Source organism: Archocentrus centrarchus, chromosome 13, assembly GCF_007364275.1.
Source record: "Archocentrus centrarchus isolate MPI-CPG fArcCen1 chromosome 13, fArcCen1, whole genome shotgun sequence".
Taxonomy (NCBI): domain Eukaryota; kingdom Metazoa; phylum Chordata; class Actinopteri; order Cichliformes; family Cichlidae; genus Archocentrus; species Archocentrus centrarchus.
In genome coordinates, this window is record NC_044358.1 from 25820217 (window position 1) to 25841558 (window position 21342).

Below are 21342 nucleotides of genomic sequence, written 5' to 3' on the forward strand. Positions count from 1 at the left end.
AGTAAGAGATGACAGTGCATATGACCAGTACAATGTACTATGTGGAGAGAAACATTAACCGCACCCACCGCCGCCGCCTCTCTGCTTCCAAGTCCCCTGCGTCTCACTGAAGGCTCCTCAGAGAAACATGCCTTATAGCAGCACAGCTATTACACACATAACCACAGAGATGGGCTTTGTTTGTATGCCAGGCCTCCACAATGGTGCTGTCATGAAAATATGCCCACACAACCATGCCCTCTAGTTGACAGAAAAGTACTCTTGATGTTGTACTTTTATTTATTCTGTTCACACAGTCTCCAAACACTGTTTTCAAATATTACACTGGCTTCTGTAAGTATGTCTCTATCAAATGCATGTTTATGTTAAGCAGTGCTTTGTATTATTCTCTCAAGAGGGTAAGTAGGTGTTTTTGATCCTTTTACTTATTGATATACTAACAGAATTTTCTTTGTATAAAAATGATTGATGATTAAAAATGCAAAATGTGCTTAAAACTTCTTTATAAGATTTTGTTGTTGTTTATTTCCCATGATTTTATGAACAAATGCTAAAAGAAGCATGTAATACTAGGCAAAATGTAGCGTGTTGGTTTAAGAGTATTACTTCTTGTATTATTTCATCGTGCATCGAGGTCACAGTCATGCTTTATGCGTGTTTCACTTCACTTTCTGTTTTAAAAGAAAGGGAGAGATGATTTCACTTGGAAATTAAAATGCTATTTTTGATGGTGACTTCAGGAGAAGTACCAGAGGCTATACAGAAACTATTGAGAGCACACGAGCTAATCAGTAGCCAGTAATTTTTGGGGATTTCCAAGTAAGCACTCTAACCTTTAAAAAGGATCCATTTGGTTACACTAAGAAAGAGGCTGTAAATTACCAACTGGAAGTATATTAAAGTTTATATTTAAATGATGTTATCATTTTCACCCTTAAAGAAGGCCAAGGGGTCAAACAAGTAAATAATATGCTCACTTATCTTAGTAATACAACAATACAACATACTCAGCAATACACAAAATCAAGTTATGCTCCTTAAATCGTATTAAGCAGTATTTGAATATTGTCGCTTACTGACCTGCTCAATCAGCAATTGTACATGTGTGCATTTTTATCTTTGCTATTGTTGTTCAGTATGCTTGAGTGCATGTGTGCTTACATGTGCTTTCTTTTGTGTGTATGTGACTGGGGTTATGTTTTGTGCAAGTCTGAACCTTTGTAAAGGATGACATCATTGGGGTGTGCAGGGCAGTGTGCTGCCATTTTTTTGTGGAGTTAATGTTTTCCAGCTGTAGAGCCTCAGTCGCTATAATGCTTCTGCAGATGTGTTACTCTGCTAAACAATATTAAAAGTGACAAAGCAACAGTTTTACAAGAGGTTTGATGAGAGTGTGCATGCTGCATACGCATGTAGGTAAACTATTTTAGCAAAAGACAAACATAAGCCATTTTACAGACTTCAAATACTTCAGCCAACTGGGCCAAGTAGGAAACCACAGTCCATTAAAACACACTGCCTTGTAAGCAGTTAGCTCTGCTATAGTTAGGTTCCCTGTAGAGCTGGAGGCTGACTCATGGCAGCCACGTTTGATGTGGTGCAGAGCCCCGAAGAGTTTAGTTGGGAAAACACTATGCTGTTCCCATGGTGACCACAACAGGAAGGATACTGTCAATCAAGGGCACTGGGCTCCTAGCAGACTACAGCCTGGCCCCTGGCACTCACAGTGCAACTAGAAGGCCACAGGGTCAACCTCATTGTGGCTTTAACAACCCCCTGTTCTCACAAAACATGCACACATGCACCGTGAAGACCTGAGTAGCTGAAGCAGGATAGAGTCAGGAGTGGAATTCTGAAGGCTCCAAACCCCCAGATAAATATGGTGGGATCGTTTTCTCAGGAGCCTCTTGGGGTATAATTTAAGGAAGTTTTTTTTCCTGACATCTTAGGTTGCTCACATATTTTTCTGCAACATTCGTTCAGGTGACTTGCGGTAGTTCCTGAAAAGGAAGGGGGGGGATAATGCAAAGAAAGTTTGCAGTTTAAGGTATCACTGTGTATTACAAACACACACACACACACAAATAATCACATGATATCACTTGCAATAGTACTTTTTCACCCTGGCGTGCTGTTCTCAGTAAAACCTCAGAGTGTGAGTGTGCACGCCATCACCACACAAACAGGAAGACATGCTAGGTCTAAACTGAGCATATTTTTTTTTTTTTTTTCACATGGCGAATTTCAGAAAGGTGTTTTAGTGGCTGTAGAAATGCATAGTTAATACCCAACAAGCAGCAGCTGTAGCAAAATGTTTTTGAATCTGAAAAGGTTTTTCACCAAACATTTCCTTTCTGCCACCACACCCTCTGCAATCTACAGGGTAGAGTGGCTGGTGTGATGCAACAGATTAACCCTATTGCAAAACTGAAAAAAATGCATAACAGCTCTCGTTTGTGAATGTGGTTGTGCAGAATTATTGATCAAAGAGGTAGATACCGTGCACTATTTGATAGATTGTGTTTGGCTCTGCAGTTGAGCTGGATGAGGGTACAGGAAAAACAGTTCAGAGCTACAGTACTCTGCCAATGCCATCTAGTGCTGAGGACTCAATACCGCAGCCTGTAGCTGATGAGGGAGTGCCTGTGTGCCAGTCCCCACACCTCTGTGCTGCTGTCGGCTGCCCCGTCTTTAAGAAATGACCTCCAGGAGGCGCTCTGTGCCAGAGATACTATCTGGTCCTCTGGCAGCTGGTTTGTTTGGAAAAGGAAGCTATTAAAATGTCTTAAACCGAGAACTAAACTCCTGAGGCAGGAGGGCTGTTTGGGGGAGGGAGCAAGAGAGTAGATGAGATGGAGAATATAAAAGAGAGGAGCAACAGCCAGAAAAGGGGCTGTATTGTTAAAAATGACATTTTTTTTTTTTAACTAGCCATTCATCTTAAACTGCAAAGAACTGCCAAAGCCATTACAGAGTACACTTTTTTCTAAGTCCACAAACAGACATCTCCATTTATAGGTGTAAAATTTGAACAGACCACCAGCTTTATGACAGAGAATATTAGAACAGGGTGAAAATTTAGAGGTGAGAGATCAGCAGAAGTGTAGAAATAGACATAGAAACTATAACAATATTAAGTGAAAAGGCAAGCTTTAAACTCTCTGTAAAGATGGAACTTTTTAAAAATCTATTTTCTCTTTATTCCTTTACTTGTGGAGTTATATGAAATATAACGAGAGGTTGTCCACGATAAACTTCCATTGAGGTGTTAAACCACTGATATTTCTCGACTTGTCTTGCAGTTAGTTCTTCAGATCAGTAGTCACACGTGTTTGCTGTGTAAAATAATGCTCCTTGCGATGCTTTGAGTATCTTATTGTCTCTTTACTTTGTGAATCAATTTTGTTTAGCTGGCGCTTAATGGAGGTAGTGGCAACAAAACTAAAAAAGGTTAAACAGCTTACACCTGTCCTCCTCCCTGATTCATTTTCACATTCGCGCACTCGCTCCCACATTTAGAAGTATGCATCATAAGAGAAAAAGAGACGTATAATTAGGCAGCTATGCAGTCAAAGCGGCAGACAGACACACAGCTATACTGTCACACAGCTTGTGTCTCATTAATTCAATCTCCCACGTGGCATCTCTCTACGTCTCCCTGCTGTTCTTCTCCCCACCCCACCCCACCCCTTCCTGTCCTATCTGGCCTCAGCAGTCAAGCGTAAACGGCTGAGGTCACCAGCTTCCTATTCCTCAGCGATAAATATTTGTGATAATACACATCATTCCTCATAAAGTGGCAAAGCTTTTTCTGTTTTGTTGTGCTTTTTAAATGAATTTCTTTTTTTTCTTTTTTTTTTTCTTTTTTGTTGCGGTGGCATTCTTTAACAATATGTTTCAATTCTGCTTTGTTGTTCATGTTTATAAATCTAGAAAAAAAATAGCAGCTCATACCACAAGCGAGGCTTAAGGTAACATGACTAAAACAAAAGACCTGCCCCTTTAATTGTGGTTTTCCATCCAGTAGAGAGAGAACATTAATCAGGAACAGAGAGGGTCCTTCGCTGCTGAGAGGGGAGGGTTTGCCAATATTAATCTGTTCATCAAAACTTGATATTACTGGAGAGAGTGCTACAGCATTATAATGAATTCCAGTCTGCTACAGTAGCTGTAAGTCCTCTCTCAGGACTGCTATGTACCCTTTGCTCCTCTGTGATCTTATCTGGAGCATTTACACAGCTGTTTGGCCTCTCCTGTTTCCTGTCCAGGTGAGGGAATCTCCAACCAATGAGACACTTCAGTGATTTCTTGAGGCTAGCCAAATCAAACCCTGAAATACCTCAAATCTTAATTCTACTCCCACTGCAGCCTGGCCCGCTGACACTAGGAAACCGTAACTATTCCTCAAGCAATTATCCCTAATGATTTCTGTTTCCTGTAACTCTGGTAACTTGAAAAATGTGTCCTTACTCTGAACTTGCCATATTCATCTTAAATCAGGCCGAAGTTAATATTTGCTTTCACACAGCCATGCCAAAGACACATACCAACACAATGGATACTGTGATAATAAGCTACTGGGGACATGGACATCATGAACAATAATATCAGCTTCATTCTAGGCTGATCGGTGAAAAATCATCCTAACACCTCATATCAACCCCCAGTCTATACCTTCACTGTTCTAGAAAAGCCCATGCGATTGCCTAGTTTGCAATAAATCATTCAGTAACGACGCCTACATATGACACCTACACAAAGCCTACATGTAACCTCTGTATAACCTCTAAACCAGCGCTAACAGTCTACCAGATGCCCACTCAGCTCTGCTCCCTCTCCCCAAGGTCCCAGTTTAGAATGAGGACGCAGCTGTTCTGAAGACTTTTCCTCATGCGTTTTTATACGTGCTATCCTCCCTTACCTTTTCCCCTTTCCTTCTTCCCTCCCCTCTTAAAAACTCAAAATCCCTCTCCTGTCTCCGCTCCTGCCCTAAGCTTTTCTTTTCCTATTCCTTTTGCAGATCCCCCTTCAGCTCTTTGGCTGACATTTAAGGAACATAAAATTGATGTACCTTGCACGCACACAGAAAGATACAGAGTAAAAACACAAAATAAGGGAGTGTGCAAATGAACAGTAAGCCAGTAAATCCAAAACAGAAAACAAAAATCGAACACCAGCATCCACATGCATAGCAAACAGGTATGAATCTCTGTATTGCTTCCTGATCTTCACTACCTTCAGTTATTGAGCATTTATCTCTGAAGAATGTTTCCCACAGAACACATTTCCTCTTGGTCTCAGTCATTGGACTCTTTGAGTCTCTGTGCATGTCACTTGGCACTAAAATACTGACTACTGAGATTTTGCGGGCACATGACTACTGACCATGCGACAAGTCATTCCGGACATGTGACAGTCTTGGTGACAATGTAGGATCAAGTGAATTAAAAAGGCTCAGAGACTGGTCAGCGACCTCTTAGCAACCACTGGTCGTGATGGCAGAATTGAGTATTCCCAGACTGGTTGCAAGTGGTTGCTGGAGGTTGATGGCAGTCGCTGGGAAAATGCTAAAGCCCAGACATGCAGGCCTAGAAATCAGTCAGCAACCTCCATTTTTCTCCTAGTGGCGCCACCTGTCGCCGGGGAAAAATTTCCCAACCGTTTGACAAAAAACAGATTTTCAGTTGCTTTGGTCGCTAGCATATTGCTGTGATCACCTGTTGTTTGCATGTAAGTGTCTGACCTATCTACAAACACTGTCCACAACTCTCTGAGCTGTAGTGAACCTGTGAAAAGTGTGGAGAAAAGTGTGAAACAGGGACCATTTGCCTTCAAAGTAAAAGTTGCGCCTTACAAAACATGTTGACTACAGCTCTGAGGCACAACTTTTGCTTAGAAGGCAAACCTTCTCCATTTCCAGTTTATGTCCACACAAGTTTTACTACTGCTCGGCTAGCAGTTGGTGAGTATTTGCAGGCAAGCATGAAAAACTACAGTCAACTGTGGCAGTCTGCGAGACACTAAAGCAGTCACTAGAAGGTCTTTGGTGCGGTATCTTCTTTGCAACCAATTTCACCCAGCGAGAGCCAGCAACCTCCAGGAACCACTACTAACTAGTTGGGGAAAACACATTTTTTTCCAAATGTCCAATATGGTGGACAATGTGATGCCATTTGAGAAACCTTAATCCACACATAATAAGTTATAACATCAACTTTAACTTGTGTATTAATTTGTTTCACTTCAATTATAGTATGACCAGTTCACATATAGTTTAGGTTATGGTGCTAAAATAGCCACTTTCTGTGTAAAATGTATAATCACAAGGTTATAAAGTAATGTAACCTTGTCAGTCATTAAAAAAAAAAAAAAAAAAAAGACAGAAAGAAAGAAAGGAAATCTGTGGGGCATCTTTAAAAAAAATCCCAATAAAAATCCCAACAATTTAAAAATAAATCCTACTAAGTGGGTGAATATCTCAGTATTCTGGTAAGCCCTGGTGAGCTTTGGAAAGTACCAGCCACCCTGTTTACAGGCTCTGCGCTGATTTCACTGGCACGTGGAAAGCAAACATTTCTGCTAGTGTAAGGCAATTTTTTGAAAGATAAAACTTTATTGAACTTTTCTTGAAGCAATTTTCAGTTTGCATGCCTAAAAGAAGTGTTCTTCAGTAACAAATTCCAAATTTGATAAAAAAAAAAATGTTCTTACTTGATTCATTATAAGTAGCAGTTTGTGTGCATGTGTGAATTTGTTTGTATCTATTTTGCTGTCTAATGGTGTAAATGGTAAAGCGGAATTACTGCCGGGCCAGCCAGGTTGCTTTTGAAGCTAAGAGCAGTTACACAAGCAGAGTAAACGGCAACAAAAAGCCCTTGAAGGTTTCAAACATCTAACGAAAAGTTGTTTGTTTGATGATTTATAGACTTCAAGGAAGTCCTCTCAAACCGGTGTAACCTAAAATATTTTCTTTCCATCCTGCCAATTTGTTGCTTAATTAGATCACTCCTGGGGTCTTACCCCACCCAGCTAGTGACAAGAGTTAATGAGAGAAACTCCAGATCACATATCAGTGCCACAGAGTGTGAATAAATGTACGCAGATACAACAGGCAGCTGATTATGAGAGTTGAACGGTAGCAGAAGTTGCATATTCAGGCCTCCTACTCTGGAATGCAGCATGAAGCAGAGAGAGACAACACTTCAATTCACTCACAGAGAGTCACTGAACTATTCTTAGACCAGTATGTGAAGTGGACCCCCAACACCACCACACAACCCCCACCATGAGGACTTTGACCAGAGTCTGGATAGACAGGACCTGAGTGTCTATTAAGGTACGGGAAAAGATGGTGAAGCTGAACCAAGAACTTTAGAAAAAGAGAAAGGATAAAAGTCGAGCTCCAGCGAGGCAGAGCCTGGTCAGCTAAGTCTAAATAGAGCAGTTCACTAGCTGTGAAGCCTTTCCAAAGAGCCTATTGTAAACGTACATTGGCACAATGCACGGAGCCCCGGGGACCTCTCTCGCTCTCCGTCACTCCTCCTCTCATGTGACCTCTCACAAACAGTGACATACAGGCAGGCACATACTTTCTCCCTACCCACTTTTCCTACCTAGACTAAACAGACATTTTTTTTCTTCTAATGCATTTCAAAAACTCGCAGTCTGAAATTACAAGGCTACGTGTATGTCATGAAAAAAAAAAAAAAAAGAATTTCCTGCGCTCACAGCCAGCACACACTTTCGCCACTGAGATCAATGTGCAGCGCATCATGAAGTTCAAACAGTGGGGGAATTCAGTAGGAGCAAGCGTCAGTAGTGACAGGCTCAGATATTTTTCTTTTTTGCTTTCATTCCTCTGTCCTCACTGAATGAGTCATTGAGAATATCAGAGCTGACACACACCATGGCCTGGCAGTGCAAGTTCCTACTGTCATTTGGCAAACGAGGCCGAGTCGTCTCCAGGCATAGCCATCTCTCAGTCATAACAAATGTCACAGAGCTCCTCCTCTCCTCTAATCCCTTATACATACAGTGTTTACAGTACTGTTCAAAGGTTTTTCAGTCAAGCGTTCTTGTTTTTGACAGAAAAGCACATTTGTACTAATTTATAATTTTTTTTAAATTTTCATTAACCATCACTGCCGTGTTCCAGTAGCACATTATTTTAGCTAATCCAAGTTAATCATATCTCAAGGCTGACTGATCATTAGAAAAAAAACCTTTTCTTGTTACAGTTTTCTTGATTAAAAAAGAAAACAAATTGACTACCTAAGTATCTCGAGCATCAGCCTTTGTGGGTTTGACTAGAGTCTCAAAATGAGGGGAAAAAAAGGGTGAATCCCTCATGCACAATCGAGCCACAATACAAACACATTATAGTCTACTTTGAAGAAACGGACATCTTACAGATCCTTAGCTGGCAGTTTCAATGCCAATAGTTAAGAGGCAATAGAAGAATGATGGTCTTCTAAGCGGAGTTGCAAAGGAAAAGTCAAATTTGAAACTGGCCAATAAAAGGAAAAGATCAGGACTGGTAAAAAAACAAAAAAAACAAAAAAACAAAAACCAAACCTAGATGGACAAATTTCAATTTGAGGTGTCTTGGACAAAAAGAACATTTGCGAAAATTAGAAAAGATGCTGGATGAATGCCACTTTCCTCTTACAGCAGGACAAAGACCCAAAGTACAGCTCCAAAATTGAGCTGTTAATTCTATTGTATGTAAGAAGTGCCCTTCAGACCAATCAAATCTTGTGCAGGATTTCAGGTACCTTGGGGTCACACTGGATCCCACACTGTCTTTTAAAAAACATATAAAACTTACAGCAAGCATAATTAAATTAGCATAATTAAATTTAATTTAAATAACTTCAAACAAATTAGACCATCAATGACAATTAATTCAGCTAAGATTTTTCTACATTCAATGATATTTTCACATATAGATTATTGCATTACATCTTGGTCACTCACTGGAGATACGTTCTTAAAACCAATAGAAATATTATTTAAAAAGGCTATAAAAGTCCTTGATCAAAAGCCCTTGTCATATCATCAGTGTAATATTTTGGAAAAATACAACATGATTTTGAAAATTTTATTAAATTTAAAAATAGTTGCTTAATCTATAAAGCTCTTCATGGACTAGCTCCACTTCCACTTTCTACATACATTAAATTAAGATCTGACCGAGGTTTTGGCACCGGAGCCTCTTCCAGAGGAGACCTTGAGATCCCCCGTAGAAAAACAACCTTTGGACAAACGGTTCTGTCAGTCAGAGGGGGTCATTTCTGGAATACTGTACCGACTAACATCAGATAATGCTCCACTTACAGTACTTTTAAAAAGCACCTAAAGCAGTTTATTAAAAGTTCCCAGACATGTTCGCACTTTCATTGATTTTCATTTTCACTTGTATATTGTTTGAATGTTTGTCAACGTGTTGTCTTTTTACTGTTATTGCATACTCATGACGTCTTCTGTTGTTTGTCCCTCTGCCTAGGGACTACAGATGCAAATTAGCAAATATGCTATAATCTGGCTCATTTACAATCTGTACAAAGTATTGATTGTTTTATTAATGTGCGTTGTCCCAAATAAATAAAAATTGAAATTGAAAAAAAAAAAAAGTTGTGGGAGGCACTTCATGAAGTCTAGAATACCCTAAAACTCAAAGGCCTTTAAGATCGTGATAGCTGCAAATTTACAAAGCAGTGGGCAAAGGAAAAAAATAATAAAAATCATTATTTGTAAACATGACAAACCCAACTTTTCACTTTGAGACAGCACATGGTGACAGGGGGGGCGACAAAAGTTTCATTTAAACAGAAAGACACCTCTGCTAGAAGAGAAGCTAGGCTCAGAGAGTGCAGCCTGCCTTTACCTCTGACTCAACATAGCAATTTTTAACCGAAGGGCAAAGTAATCCACGGAGATTTGGGGAAAGAGTGAGGGTGTAAGAAAAGAAGTACAGGCAATTAGGGAATTCATGTGCATTGGAAAAGGCAGAGAAAAAAAGGGCTGGTAGCTAAGATTAGTAACAAAGGATGAAGGGTTGCTTGACAGGTTGAAAAGAACAAATATATCTAATCCTACTGTAAAAGCATCTAAAAACTATGTGAACACACAGGTATAGACTTCCTAGCACGAAGGAGCTATAAATAACTGAATACAGTCTGAAATGTTCAGAGGCACAAAGTGCAGAGTGCCAAAGAAAAAGAGCACGCAGAACATCCTGTTTCACATCGCCAGGCACTCTGACACTTTCACAACCTCTTTGACACTTGCACATTGTGTTATTACATATATGCAAACTGAAATGGGCCTCATTTGTGTACTAAAAATGATCTTAGGTTGCAAACAAAATAACTGCAAATGCAAAATTAATTTTGCTTACCACCAATTTTAGTGAATCTGAATCATTCAAAGTTAACAGGTATGTGCTCAATATCTGCAATCAGCCACACCTCCATTTCCCTGTATATGAAGAGAAGTTTACACTGAAATGTACAATTAAAAATACAGTGAAGCTGCTCATAGAGGGAAGCCAGAAAGTGCAACTCGAACCACAAATGGAGAAAGTTCGCCTTCTAAGTAAAAATTGTTCCTCAGAGCTGCTTTCAAAAGGCACAACTTTTGCTTTAAAGGCAAATGGTCGCTGTTTGAAGTTTGTGCTGTTCTTTTCACAGTTTCAGTACACCTTGGAGAGCGGCTGAAGAGTGCAAAGGTGAATGGAGGCAAATGCAGTAATGTGCTAGCAACCAAACCAATCCAAAAGAGGTTTTTGCCAACCAGTTGGGAATGCAAATTTTACTAATCGCTAGGGAAAAATAGGGGTCACAGAGCTGCAGGCCTGTGTGCCTGAGGCTTTAGCAATTATTTTCTCAGCGACTGCCCTCAACCATGAATAACCACTCACAACCTGTTGGGGAATACTCATTTCTTCGTGATGAACGGTGGTTGCCAGATGGTCACTGACCGGTCTCTAAGTCTGAAACTGGAGCCTTAGTCATGTTAACCTATATTGTCACAATGATTGTCACACATCCAAAATGGCTAACAAGTTAATGTCACATGGTTAGTAGCCACATACCTGCAAAATCCCAATAGCACTCTATGGCAAAATGGCCCTCAGACTTGGGGATGATGATCAGTTTATGGGCTCAGGCACTTATTTCAGGTCATACTAAACAAAACATTAAATTTGTTTTACAAATTTTGGTCTTTCTGGGTGTTAGGAAGGCGGATTATCTCTGGTATGTTCATTGGCTAATGGCTCTTCACATCCTGTTTCAAAACACCATGCTGGTGACAGCAATAACACTCATCTTGATATTTCAAAACAGTTCAGAAACGATGACATCACAGTAGCTACATCGATCTTTCATACCATCTGTTTCCAGGGTCACCACAGTGCATGAAATCTGAACCTTTTTTTTGTCTTCCGCCTTTACACTGGTAAAGCCTAGTAGTGAAAGGTTAGCTTTTTAGAATTGGACAATTTTATAAGTGCTAAGCAGTTAATCTTTTGAAACTAAAAATATTTGGATTTTAGATTTTCAGCATAGAAGGAAATGGCGATGTCATTTTAAGACTTTGTTACAAGATAATTTATCAGTTTTACTTTAAGTCATATAAAAATATTCAAAGCAACATACCTTTAGATGTGTTTTAACATGTATGCCCTTTTAAAATTTCTGAATAAATAAAAAGTCTTAATATACTCCACTCCAGCAGCACTGTTATTACTTCTGATTTATTTTCATGATGCGTGTCTCCTAAGCATGATTAATGTTATACACTGTCTTCTATTAATGTTAATTTAGCTGTAATTGGGGTTTGCCTTAGGAGATCATTTTTGCAAACATGCTCATTCACCCAGATGTATCTTGTTTTCCTAACAGTTTCCAGGTAACGGCCTGCACTCATTGCAAAATGTGGCATTTGCTTTGTGAAATGTAGAGCTGCAACAAAGAAATTTCATCATTGATTTAACTGACCTGCTTCTCTGCTCTTTTCCCCGATGTTTAATATTCTAATTCATAAAGGTTGTTGGCCGACCTCAACCATAAATTCTGATAATCATTATGTAAAGTCTTATTTTAATGGTTCCACTGCAAAGTCGAGAGCCAAAAGCTTCCCTCTTGATTGTTCTTGTTGGAACAGTCTCGTTTCCCATGCGGTCTTTTTGTTATATACACGTACAAACTGCAGTATGATTTCCAAAACCCCAACTTATGTAAGAGAATAACTATTGGCAGGCAAGGAAATGTTATCTCTGCTGATTTGTAAAGCAGCTTTATGTCAGACTCAGTGGGAATAAAGACAGCAGCAAAGCACTTCTACTTTCTGCTGTGAAGCGTGTGAAGCTAATTTCCCTCACACAAGCTGAAACAGTTGCACTAATGTCCATGGGAGGGTGTGTGTGTGTGTGTGTGTGTGTGTGTGTGTGTGTGTGTGTGTGTGTGTGTGTGTGTGTGTGTGTGTGTGTGTGCGGTGGTGGTGGTGGGGTTCTAAAAAGTTGGTCGTGTGCTCTACTTATGCATTCAAATAGCACAGTGAAAAAATATTGCAAGTTAAAAGTGCTAAACATAGCATAACATATTATTACATACATGTTGAGTACTCATCCAAACTCATGCACACCAGGGGTGTGCATGAGTTTTATAAGACAGTAAACTGCAAACTCCTCTGGGAGGGAGGTCAGAGATACTGAATTGTTCTCTTCCTCTTCTCACCCATCCTCCCTTATTTTCTCTCTTTCCCCTCTCTTCACGGTCTAGCTTCCTAAAATGATAAAGGCTGGTGATGTTTGAGCCAATTATGGGCTTAATTCCACCCGTGTCCTTGTAATACCTTTCCCTGTCCATTTATAATAAGATATGTGACAGATTTCTTCCAGATTTTACATGTAGTCTATGTTCAAACTTCTCCAAAATGAGCGAAATAATGACAAAAGGTAAGAAGAGATGGAGTGGGTGTTCAGAGGAGGTGGGTTACAGAAACAATTAAAAGAATTGGTCCCAAGTGTAGCAAGCAGCAACACAAATTAATAAATGTGGCAGCTTGAAGATGTAGAAGAAAGAGCGTGGGAAGAGAAGAGTGATAGCTGAGATGAAGTAAGATATACTAGAAAGAAAAAAAGAGCTATGCGTGAGTGATAAGGAGTGTTTCCTGTTAGAATTCCTTCCTAATTGACTTTTCAACAAAAAGTATGGAGATGGGAGGGTAATTACTGGTTCTGTAACCAGTTTCTTTCCTCTGGGACAACTAATTTTGACGTGAGACACGAGTCAGATATATAAGCTGGTGCTGCAAGCTGCCAGCAATTAATAACTCTAACACTGGCAGCTATTTCTGAAGCAGAGTATCAACTGTGGTCAAATCAAAATAAAAACCACACATGCGAGACTTTTATGCAGTCAAAATGCCTTTTTGGTTGCTCGAAACACCCACAAGTACCAAATACCACATTCAGAAGTACAACACACATATTCTGAGCAAACAAGCAGGTCAGCACTTACACACAATGCACTGCAGACGGTCAGCATGATGTGTCATGAGGAAAAAGTGGAGGCAAACTGACAGCATGACCCCCAACCACCGTATACGCTTGCAACATGTCACTGGGCCACATCTTCCTATACCCCCCCCCCCCCAAACATACAAATGAGCGTGCCATGCTCGCTGACACATTTTAGCTCCAGACCAAACAGGCACACACACAGACTCTAGCTGGAGAAATAAAAAGGCTAATGTCTATAAAGATTGTGAAATAAAACCAGTGACTCCTATTTTTTCTCAAAAATTAGTGGCAAATTCCTTTAACTTGGCTTTTGTTCCATTATAAATTAAATTCTAATTCCTTGTAAATCTTAGTAATTTAATATTTTTGTCTTTTAAAACAAGCCCTATCAAGATGTGATCTCAACCTTGCACAATTCTGATATTACAAAAATAACTAAATGAAAAACAAACATTTAATTAATTAATAAAACTGATCAGTGGGCACCTGGGTGGCTTAGTGGCAAAGCCGGCGACCACATACACATGCCGCGTTGCGATGTGGGCGGCAAGGGTTCGCATCCCGGCCCGTCGCCAGTTTGCCCGCATGTCTTCCCCTGTATCTTTCCCCCATTTCCTGTCTCTCTCCACTGTCTACAAAAGCCACTGTCTACAAAAAAAAAAAAAAAACATTTAAATAAAACTGATTAGTGGTCGGAGACGTGAGAATATCAGAGGGACAACTCAGGTTGAGAGATTTGGAGACAAAGTTAGAGATACAAGGCTGAGATGGTTTGGACATGTGCAGAGGAAGGATAGTGGTGATACTGGACAAAGGGTGTTGAATGTGGTGCTGCCAGGCAGGAGGAAAAGAGGATGACCACATAGAAGATTCATGGATGTACTGAAGGAGGATACGCAAAGGGCTGGTGAGACAGAAGACGATGCTAGGGATAAAATGAAGGCAGATGTTCCACTGTGGAGCAACCAAAAGAAGAAGAAGGAGGAGCCATATCCAATCAGCTAGAACAGTCAATCAGTCTTTAGTGGACTGCTTGAAATAGTCACTAGCAATGAAATTATGGTCTTTATCCATGTAAAATAGTCTGTTGCAGCAATGAAAGGTTATACAATCTTTTGTATTAAACAAGCTTCAGTACATCTGGAAAAAAACATCAATGTAATAATTGTACACATTAGATACCCTCACTAAAGGACCAACTATGACTGGACAAACAGGCGCTGGTTAGTAACAAAGTGGAAAATTCTGAGAAAATGCCCAGAGATTGAAACTGGGCACCCAAAATAGCCAATGTGTGACCAGGCCTGAAGCTAGTGGTACCATAAGGCCATCGAGTGTGCCAAGAGCAAGCAAGGACAGGAACCTGGTGATATTACAGCAAAAACTGGATACCATTAATCTTGTGAGCATACATATGGCCCAACAAGTAAAGGTGACTGTGTTAAAGCAACCTTTTCCTACTGAGCAAATACCGTAGCTGCAGTAAGATGCCAGGGTGGGCATGTTGGCACCAATCTCTGGCTGTGTGGTTAGTGTGGCTGGCATCCTGGAGGCAAGGTATGACATGTGGTTCATCCCAGCAGGCAGCCAGAGTCACAACAACAATGACACTTGTGTCTACACTACCACGCTGCGCACTTTTGCTTAGAGCCATCATAAACACTTTCAGTGAGCTACCAAAAATCAGCAGAGCTAGTTCTGATTTTTTTGTTACGTTTGTTGCACAAAATCAGCTTCATTATCTATATATTAAACATATGTTGGTTATATTAATACTAATGTCTTTATATTTCATTTGGTGTACTGCAGTTCACTGCCAGAACAGAGCCCAGGAAATATTGTAATAGGAGATCCCACGGTTTAGTTTTTTAAACAAATCTTAACCACTATTACATTCTTCATTCTTGTATCTATCGGCCTTTCCATTTTCCCTGCATGTACGAATGGGTGGGCTGACCACGCTGAGAAATACTGAAGTAATCAGAGAGCAGTGATTGCTTTCACAGAGCAGTTCGTCAGAAGAAAATGCAAGCATTCAACAAGGGGATTTACCAGCAACTGTGTATGCTATACACCTACAAATGCACGCACACACTTCAAAAAGTGATCTAGCCTGATTGGGGACCCATGCAGAGCAGAGGGTCATTGAGAAACAAATAGGAATACAGTCTTGGATACAAGTCATATATGCAAGAAATAGTGAAGGCGGTGATGGGAGGTCAGGTTAGGGAAGAAGGGTGATATTAGCTGAATGAGAAAAGAAAAGAGAGAGCGGGTTAGTGAGAGCAGTGAGAAAGAGGGTTACGCTTCATCGACTGTTACGCCACAGGGCCTGATTCTGCTGACCTGATTTCTTTCACCATCAAGGGACGTGTATTAAAACACTCACCAAAACAACCACACACACACACACACACACACACACACACACACACACACACACACACACACACACACACACACACACAACGCCTGTGTACATTTACACACCCACTAAAAATCTGCATGTGTATTACGCACATTCATGCTCTTCTTCCTTTCATATTTCTGAGTCTTTTATCAGAAATATGAAGCAATATCTGCATGAAGTTATTTTACGTCTTTTGCTTATTTCTGAACTTCTTTTTCAAAACACATGAAAGAATAGTGACTAATCAGTCAGTTACATAAGAGGGTGACAAAGTAAAAAGGTAGGTATTTTTTTCCCATAACGATGATCACAATATTACTCATAGTTTCAATTTCAATTGTCACTTCAGGTAAATAACGTCGCACACTTTTTTCAGAAATAGTTGGGTGTTCTGGTAAACTTCTCATAAATGAAAACAGCAATGGCTTATACTGTTTATAGTACAATATCAATATTAATATGCATGGTTGTATTACTGAGCAGTGCTGCAAACTCTTAGGCAAGAATGTAGCTTCATGTCACTATTGTACAAACATTTTGCACTAAAGCTATCTGATTACTTAATCCATTAACTACTGTATTTTTCAAATTCTCTTTTAGGAAAAGGCACTACATTAATGCATATCCTTAAAGTAACCACTAGAAGACATTAAATATTGACATAATTAGACAGATTTTATTCATATTTTCTGCCCATTCCAGATTATGTCTTGAATCTACTAAATTTGAACCAATCTGCTAAAACATTTGTGCCGTACAACTTCCATCTACAGCAATGCATTTGCATACATATAAATAGTCAAATATATCAAAAAATTGCCTTTGTACAACATGGCATCAATAGGTTTGTCTTAATGCATACACAAATTAACGTGAGCATGAACATGCTCCACATATAAAGAGCGTTTTTCCAGGCAGCAGGCAGGTTTGTCTGATTTTAAGCATTTGCTGAAAAAAAGCATCACACAGAAGCAAAAGTGCACAGAAAAAGCCAGGTTTCATTCATGGTGAGTCTGCTGCATCATTTTAATCCTGTCGCAATATTACATTTTCCTTCTTTATTCCAATCAATTCTCACTCTTCTATACTGTGCTCTGCCAGTGTCCCACTGACACACTAACACCAGACTGAAGAGGATGTGGAGTAGCTGCAAAAAGACTCGAGTGGAGTGACCTTTCTTTATGCTAATCCCCACAGAATGAGCACGCATTTACGCGCGCGTACTAAAGGTAGAGAATTTGTCTCACGGCACTGCCAAATTGATCAAACAGGGCATTTTCAAACGCACAAACCCATTTCTCCTGTTTGCCTGTGCTTGTACGTGTGCCCCCCGCCCCCCATTACCCATCCACCCACCGTTATCTGTCAGTCGGAGCCTTTCGCGATATGGCGTGACACACCCACTGGATCATCTTTACAATTTCACGATTTTTTTTTAAATTATAGTATAAATTAGACGTAAATCAAGCCCAAGAGTCAGTTCAGCCTCCTTATCCCCCACCATCCTCATTTCTCTGTTCCTCCATCTTCCTCTGTGTCTGTGCACCGCTGGGCAGATGCAAACCGCTGTCTGTGCCATGCCGCATCCCACTATGCGACCACCAAGTCTCTATAATTCTTCCATTTAATTCACCCATCCACCCTCACGTGAAATAAACTCCAACCCCCAGGGAAACACTTGAGACTCTACGGCTTTATGGCCACATTATCACCCAATAAGCGCTGGGAGATAAATGCGGCAAATGCTGCACCTATCCGAGATGTAACCGTTTAAACGCACTGAATTGTTCCCACTGCAGGATCGATAAACAGAAGCTGAACGGCACTGCTGCGCCGGGCTGCATGTGCTCAGCCACTGCAAAGAAAGATGCAACATGAATGTCAATGCCATATCTGCTACAGCTGCGGTGTAGTGGAGCGGCACGTCTGCTGGGCTACACATGATACCGCATCTGAATCAAGTTCCGATGTAAGGGTTTGGGGTCTCGGCACAGAGAGGTAAAGGCCGACAGGTGGTTATTTATTTATTTATTTTACAATCCACAAGGGTCTACTCACCGACACTGCGCAGTGTCTGACTGCGTTGCACGCCGTCTGCCGTATCTCTGCCGCGCTCCCCGGTTTCAGCAGGTTCTTGGTGAATCTCCGGGTCGATTCGGCTGCCATCTCCTCATCTGAGCGGTCACCGAGCGCAATTCAGCCTGGAAATCTCTGCTGCAGTCAGTTCCTAGCCCTCGCTACATGAGCCTACCGAGCTGTGTTTACACACACAGACACACACACATGCACACAAGCGCGCTTCATACACAGTCGGTTCACCACACACGTAAAAGCGTGTGCCTCACAGCACCCTCTCACCAGAGTGACGCCAAGGTAGTCGGAATTTGATACGCTACTTCTGGCAATGACGTCCAAATTAAAACACCACTTACACAGCAGAGGAAAATTGGTCATTGAATAAGAGTTACGCTTTTATTTTGAAGGCCCAACACAATTGACAGTGTGTTTTTTTTCTATCGCGCAATATTTTTACTTGACGCACGCAAGAAGCCGGTCACAGTGCCGCAAACTGATTTCACTCTCGTAAGCCTTTAGTCCCGAATCAATCTTTTAAGACACATTTCAAAGACTCTCAAAAGTTAAATAATGTATGAGCTATTTTATCCAACAACCTCTGCTCAATCGGATTTGTTTTCAGGCTACTATAGGGTGTAGCCTACATCATGCATCTCACGGGGAGCTCTGAAATGTCAGCTACTCATCAGAAGTCCGGTCACGACCAAAGGAGGATGGAGCAGCATTTACAGTAGAGTTTACTATATGTGAGAACACATAGTCCAACAGCAACATCTTGCGGTAGAGTATAAAAATTGTGAAATACTCTCGAAAAACCACATTTATCTATTAATGATCAAAATTGGCCCAACTTTAAAAAAAAAAAAAAAGGCTTTCTATCAGAGGCAACACTACAGTGCAAGTTGCAAAAGCCTCTTTAACACGTCTTACAGGCTCTTAAGAGTTCCGGGTTACAACTGGTAATACTGTTCTCAGTGAGAGCACCACAGGTATTTCATGAAGCTTCTGTGATCAAACAGTACAGTCCAACAGCACCCCCCCCCCCCCCCCCCCCCAAAAAAAAAAACAGCCTACAGTGATGTTTTGCCTCACCCTTGTGTTCATAAGCAGCACTGCAGTTTGCATGCTCCGCTTTACCAAAGACCTTACGTCTTAACAAGGCACTACTTTATATTTCAGATTGAAAACGTTGTGCGGCGCGTATTGATATGTATGTGTGTTGCTCGTGTTGGGATTTGTCCTGCAAAGTCCAGAGTAAGTTCTTCTCCGTTGCTTTTATCAGCATTCATGAAAAACATTTAAACACTCTATAGAAATCTTCTGTTGCGCTTAATGATTGAATATCTCGCTGAGTTCCCTGTCCACCCCAAAATAGCTACAAATACTGTTACATAGAAAGGTGTTTATTATTCCGTACTCCATACTTGTGGCCGCCAAATGAGCGAAACAGCGCCTCTTGAGGTGGTAGCTTGATCTTGCAATATTACCGTCTCAGCCTTAAGTTAAAGTTGATGTTTTCGTGTGCTTTCAAGAATAAGATGTGGTTATTTGCACACTAGTGGTCAAGCAAACAGAAGAAAATTCAAGAATTATTAAAGCTGGTCTATAAATGAAACAACGGGGAAAGTTGGCTAAATGACGTTTGTATGTTGTCCGTGATTTAGCTCGTCTGTAGCGAAGAGAAACGCTTCCGACAACCCAACAAAATGACATCACAGCAGCAGGTGCAGCTGGATCACAGGGACACTTCAGAAAAGGTGAGTCAGAAACTTTGCAAGAAGTTACTTAGATATGTGTTATTAAAAAAATTATTTGTTAACTTTGTAAAACTCTTTATATTTGTTTTTTTGTGAACATTTTTTTATTGCCTTTACACAAACATAAGCAGTAATAAAAAAAAAGTACAATAAAGGGTGGGCAAAACAAAACAAAAGAAGAGAGAACCACAAAACAAAAGAATCAAAAACTGGTCCAGAAGGACGCAAGAGAAGAGAAACAAGGAAAGAAGGGGGGAAATGAACAGCCAGTGGACAAAGGGGGTGGGGTGGTAGTGGCACTCAGTATAATGACGACCTAAGATCATCCACTACTTGAGCCCACATTTAACTGCATCCCTCTTTAGCTCCATGAATTTGGGCTTTGGACCGTTCAAGATAAGCAACATCCATGCAAGTGAGCAGCCGTTGCCTCCGAGTGAGCAAGTGAAGTTTCTATCTTTTAGCAACTGTCAAACCAGCTAAAAACACGTTTCTGAGCCTTATGCTGTTTTAATTGATATACATCATTTAAAATTAAAATAGATGGGGAGTCATATATGTCCTATGTTAAAAAAAAAAAAAAAAAAAGTATTTTTTGATGATCAGGATTCCTGGGAGACTTTTTAACCATGTCCCAAACACCATCCCAGTCAAAACTAGAAAACTAGAGCTGAGGTCCAAAACATCTGTGCACCACTGTGAATCCGCTGACAATGGAAGGTATATTCCCTTCAAAATAAAAGTATATAATCTGGAAATTGTTCCACTGTATCCTCGAGTCCCACACAAAACCTCGAGTGATAGATGATTGGTAAGTGGAGCCTGCCATGGGACACTGTAGGTCTTCATTGCCATCCGCAGCTGCAGATAAATGAAAAAGGTAGAGCTATGCAAATTAAACTGCACAGAGAGTTCCTCAGAGGAATATAAGCTGTTTTCATCAAACACATCACCAAGAGAGTGAGTGCCCCTGTCATACCAATGCCAACAATAACCAATCTTAATTGGCTGCTTACCAATTAAAAGATCATGATTATTAAAAATAGATGAATGAGAGTGCCAGTTAGATAAGTTACCACATACTTTTTCAGTAGCCCTCCAGGCCACGATAAGGTGGGATATAACCAGGCCAAAATGTATTTTACACTGATTGGCAGGGACATTAGGGAATGCAACTTCATGTATTTTAAATGGGAGAACCAGATTCTGCTCTAATACCTGCCAAGACACCTTAGTCTTATTGTTATACCAACTAATCAAAGGCCATAACGTGAATGCTCAATAATGTGAGAAAGTGCCCCATCAGACATATCTCTTCATCACAGTTAACCTAATATGGGGGTGTTTACCATTCCCATTATTTTTGCTTTAATTTAGCTTCTACCCACCCTTGTAAACATTGTGGTGTCCAATTTGTGGCTTCTTTGTTGTGCCATCCTTAAAGTAAATTTCTTTATGGGGATTTTGAATCAATCACATTGCGGTAACTTAGTGCATTAGGCATGTAGACATGATCAAGGCAACCTGCTGAAGTTCAAACTGAGCATCAGAATGTGGTAAAAAAAGAGGTG

The 21342-nt window shown here is 40.4% G+C and overlaps 1 protein-coding gene across 3 annotated transcripts in view; it reads right to left on the bottom strand.

The window, feature by feature from the left end:
- Nucleotides 1-18235, bottom strand: part of dock10 (dedicator of cytokinesis 10) — a 73908-nt gene extending 55673 nt beyond the window's left edge. For all 3 annotated transcript variants that reach the window (XM_030743750.1, XM_030743749.1, XM_030743748.1), the window contains exon 1: nt 17997-18235. In XM_030743750.1, the coding sequence (XP_030599610.1) occupies nt 17997-18104 (108 nt within the window). In that variant the 5' untranslated portion in view covers nt 18105-18235. The remainder of the gene's footprint in view (nt 1-17996) is intronic.
- Between the last annotated feature and the right edge of the window lie 3107 nt (nt 18236-21342).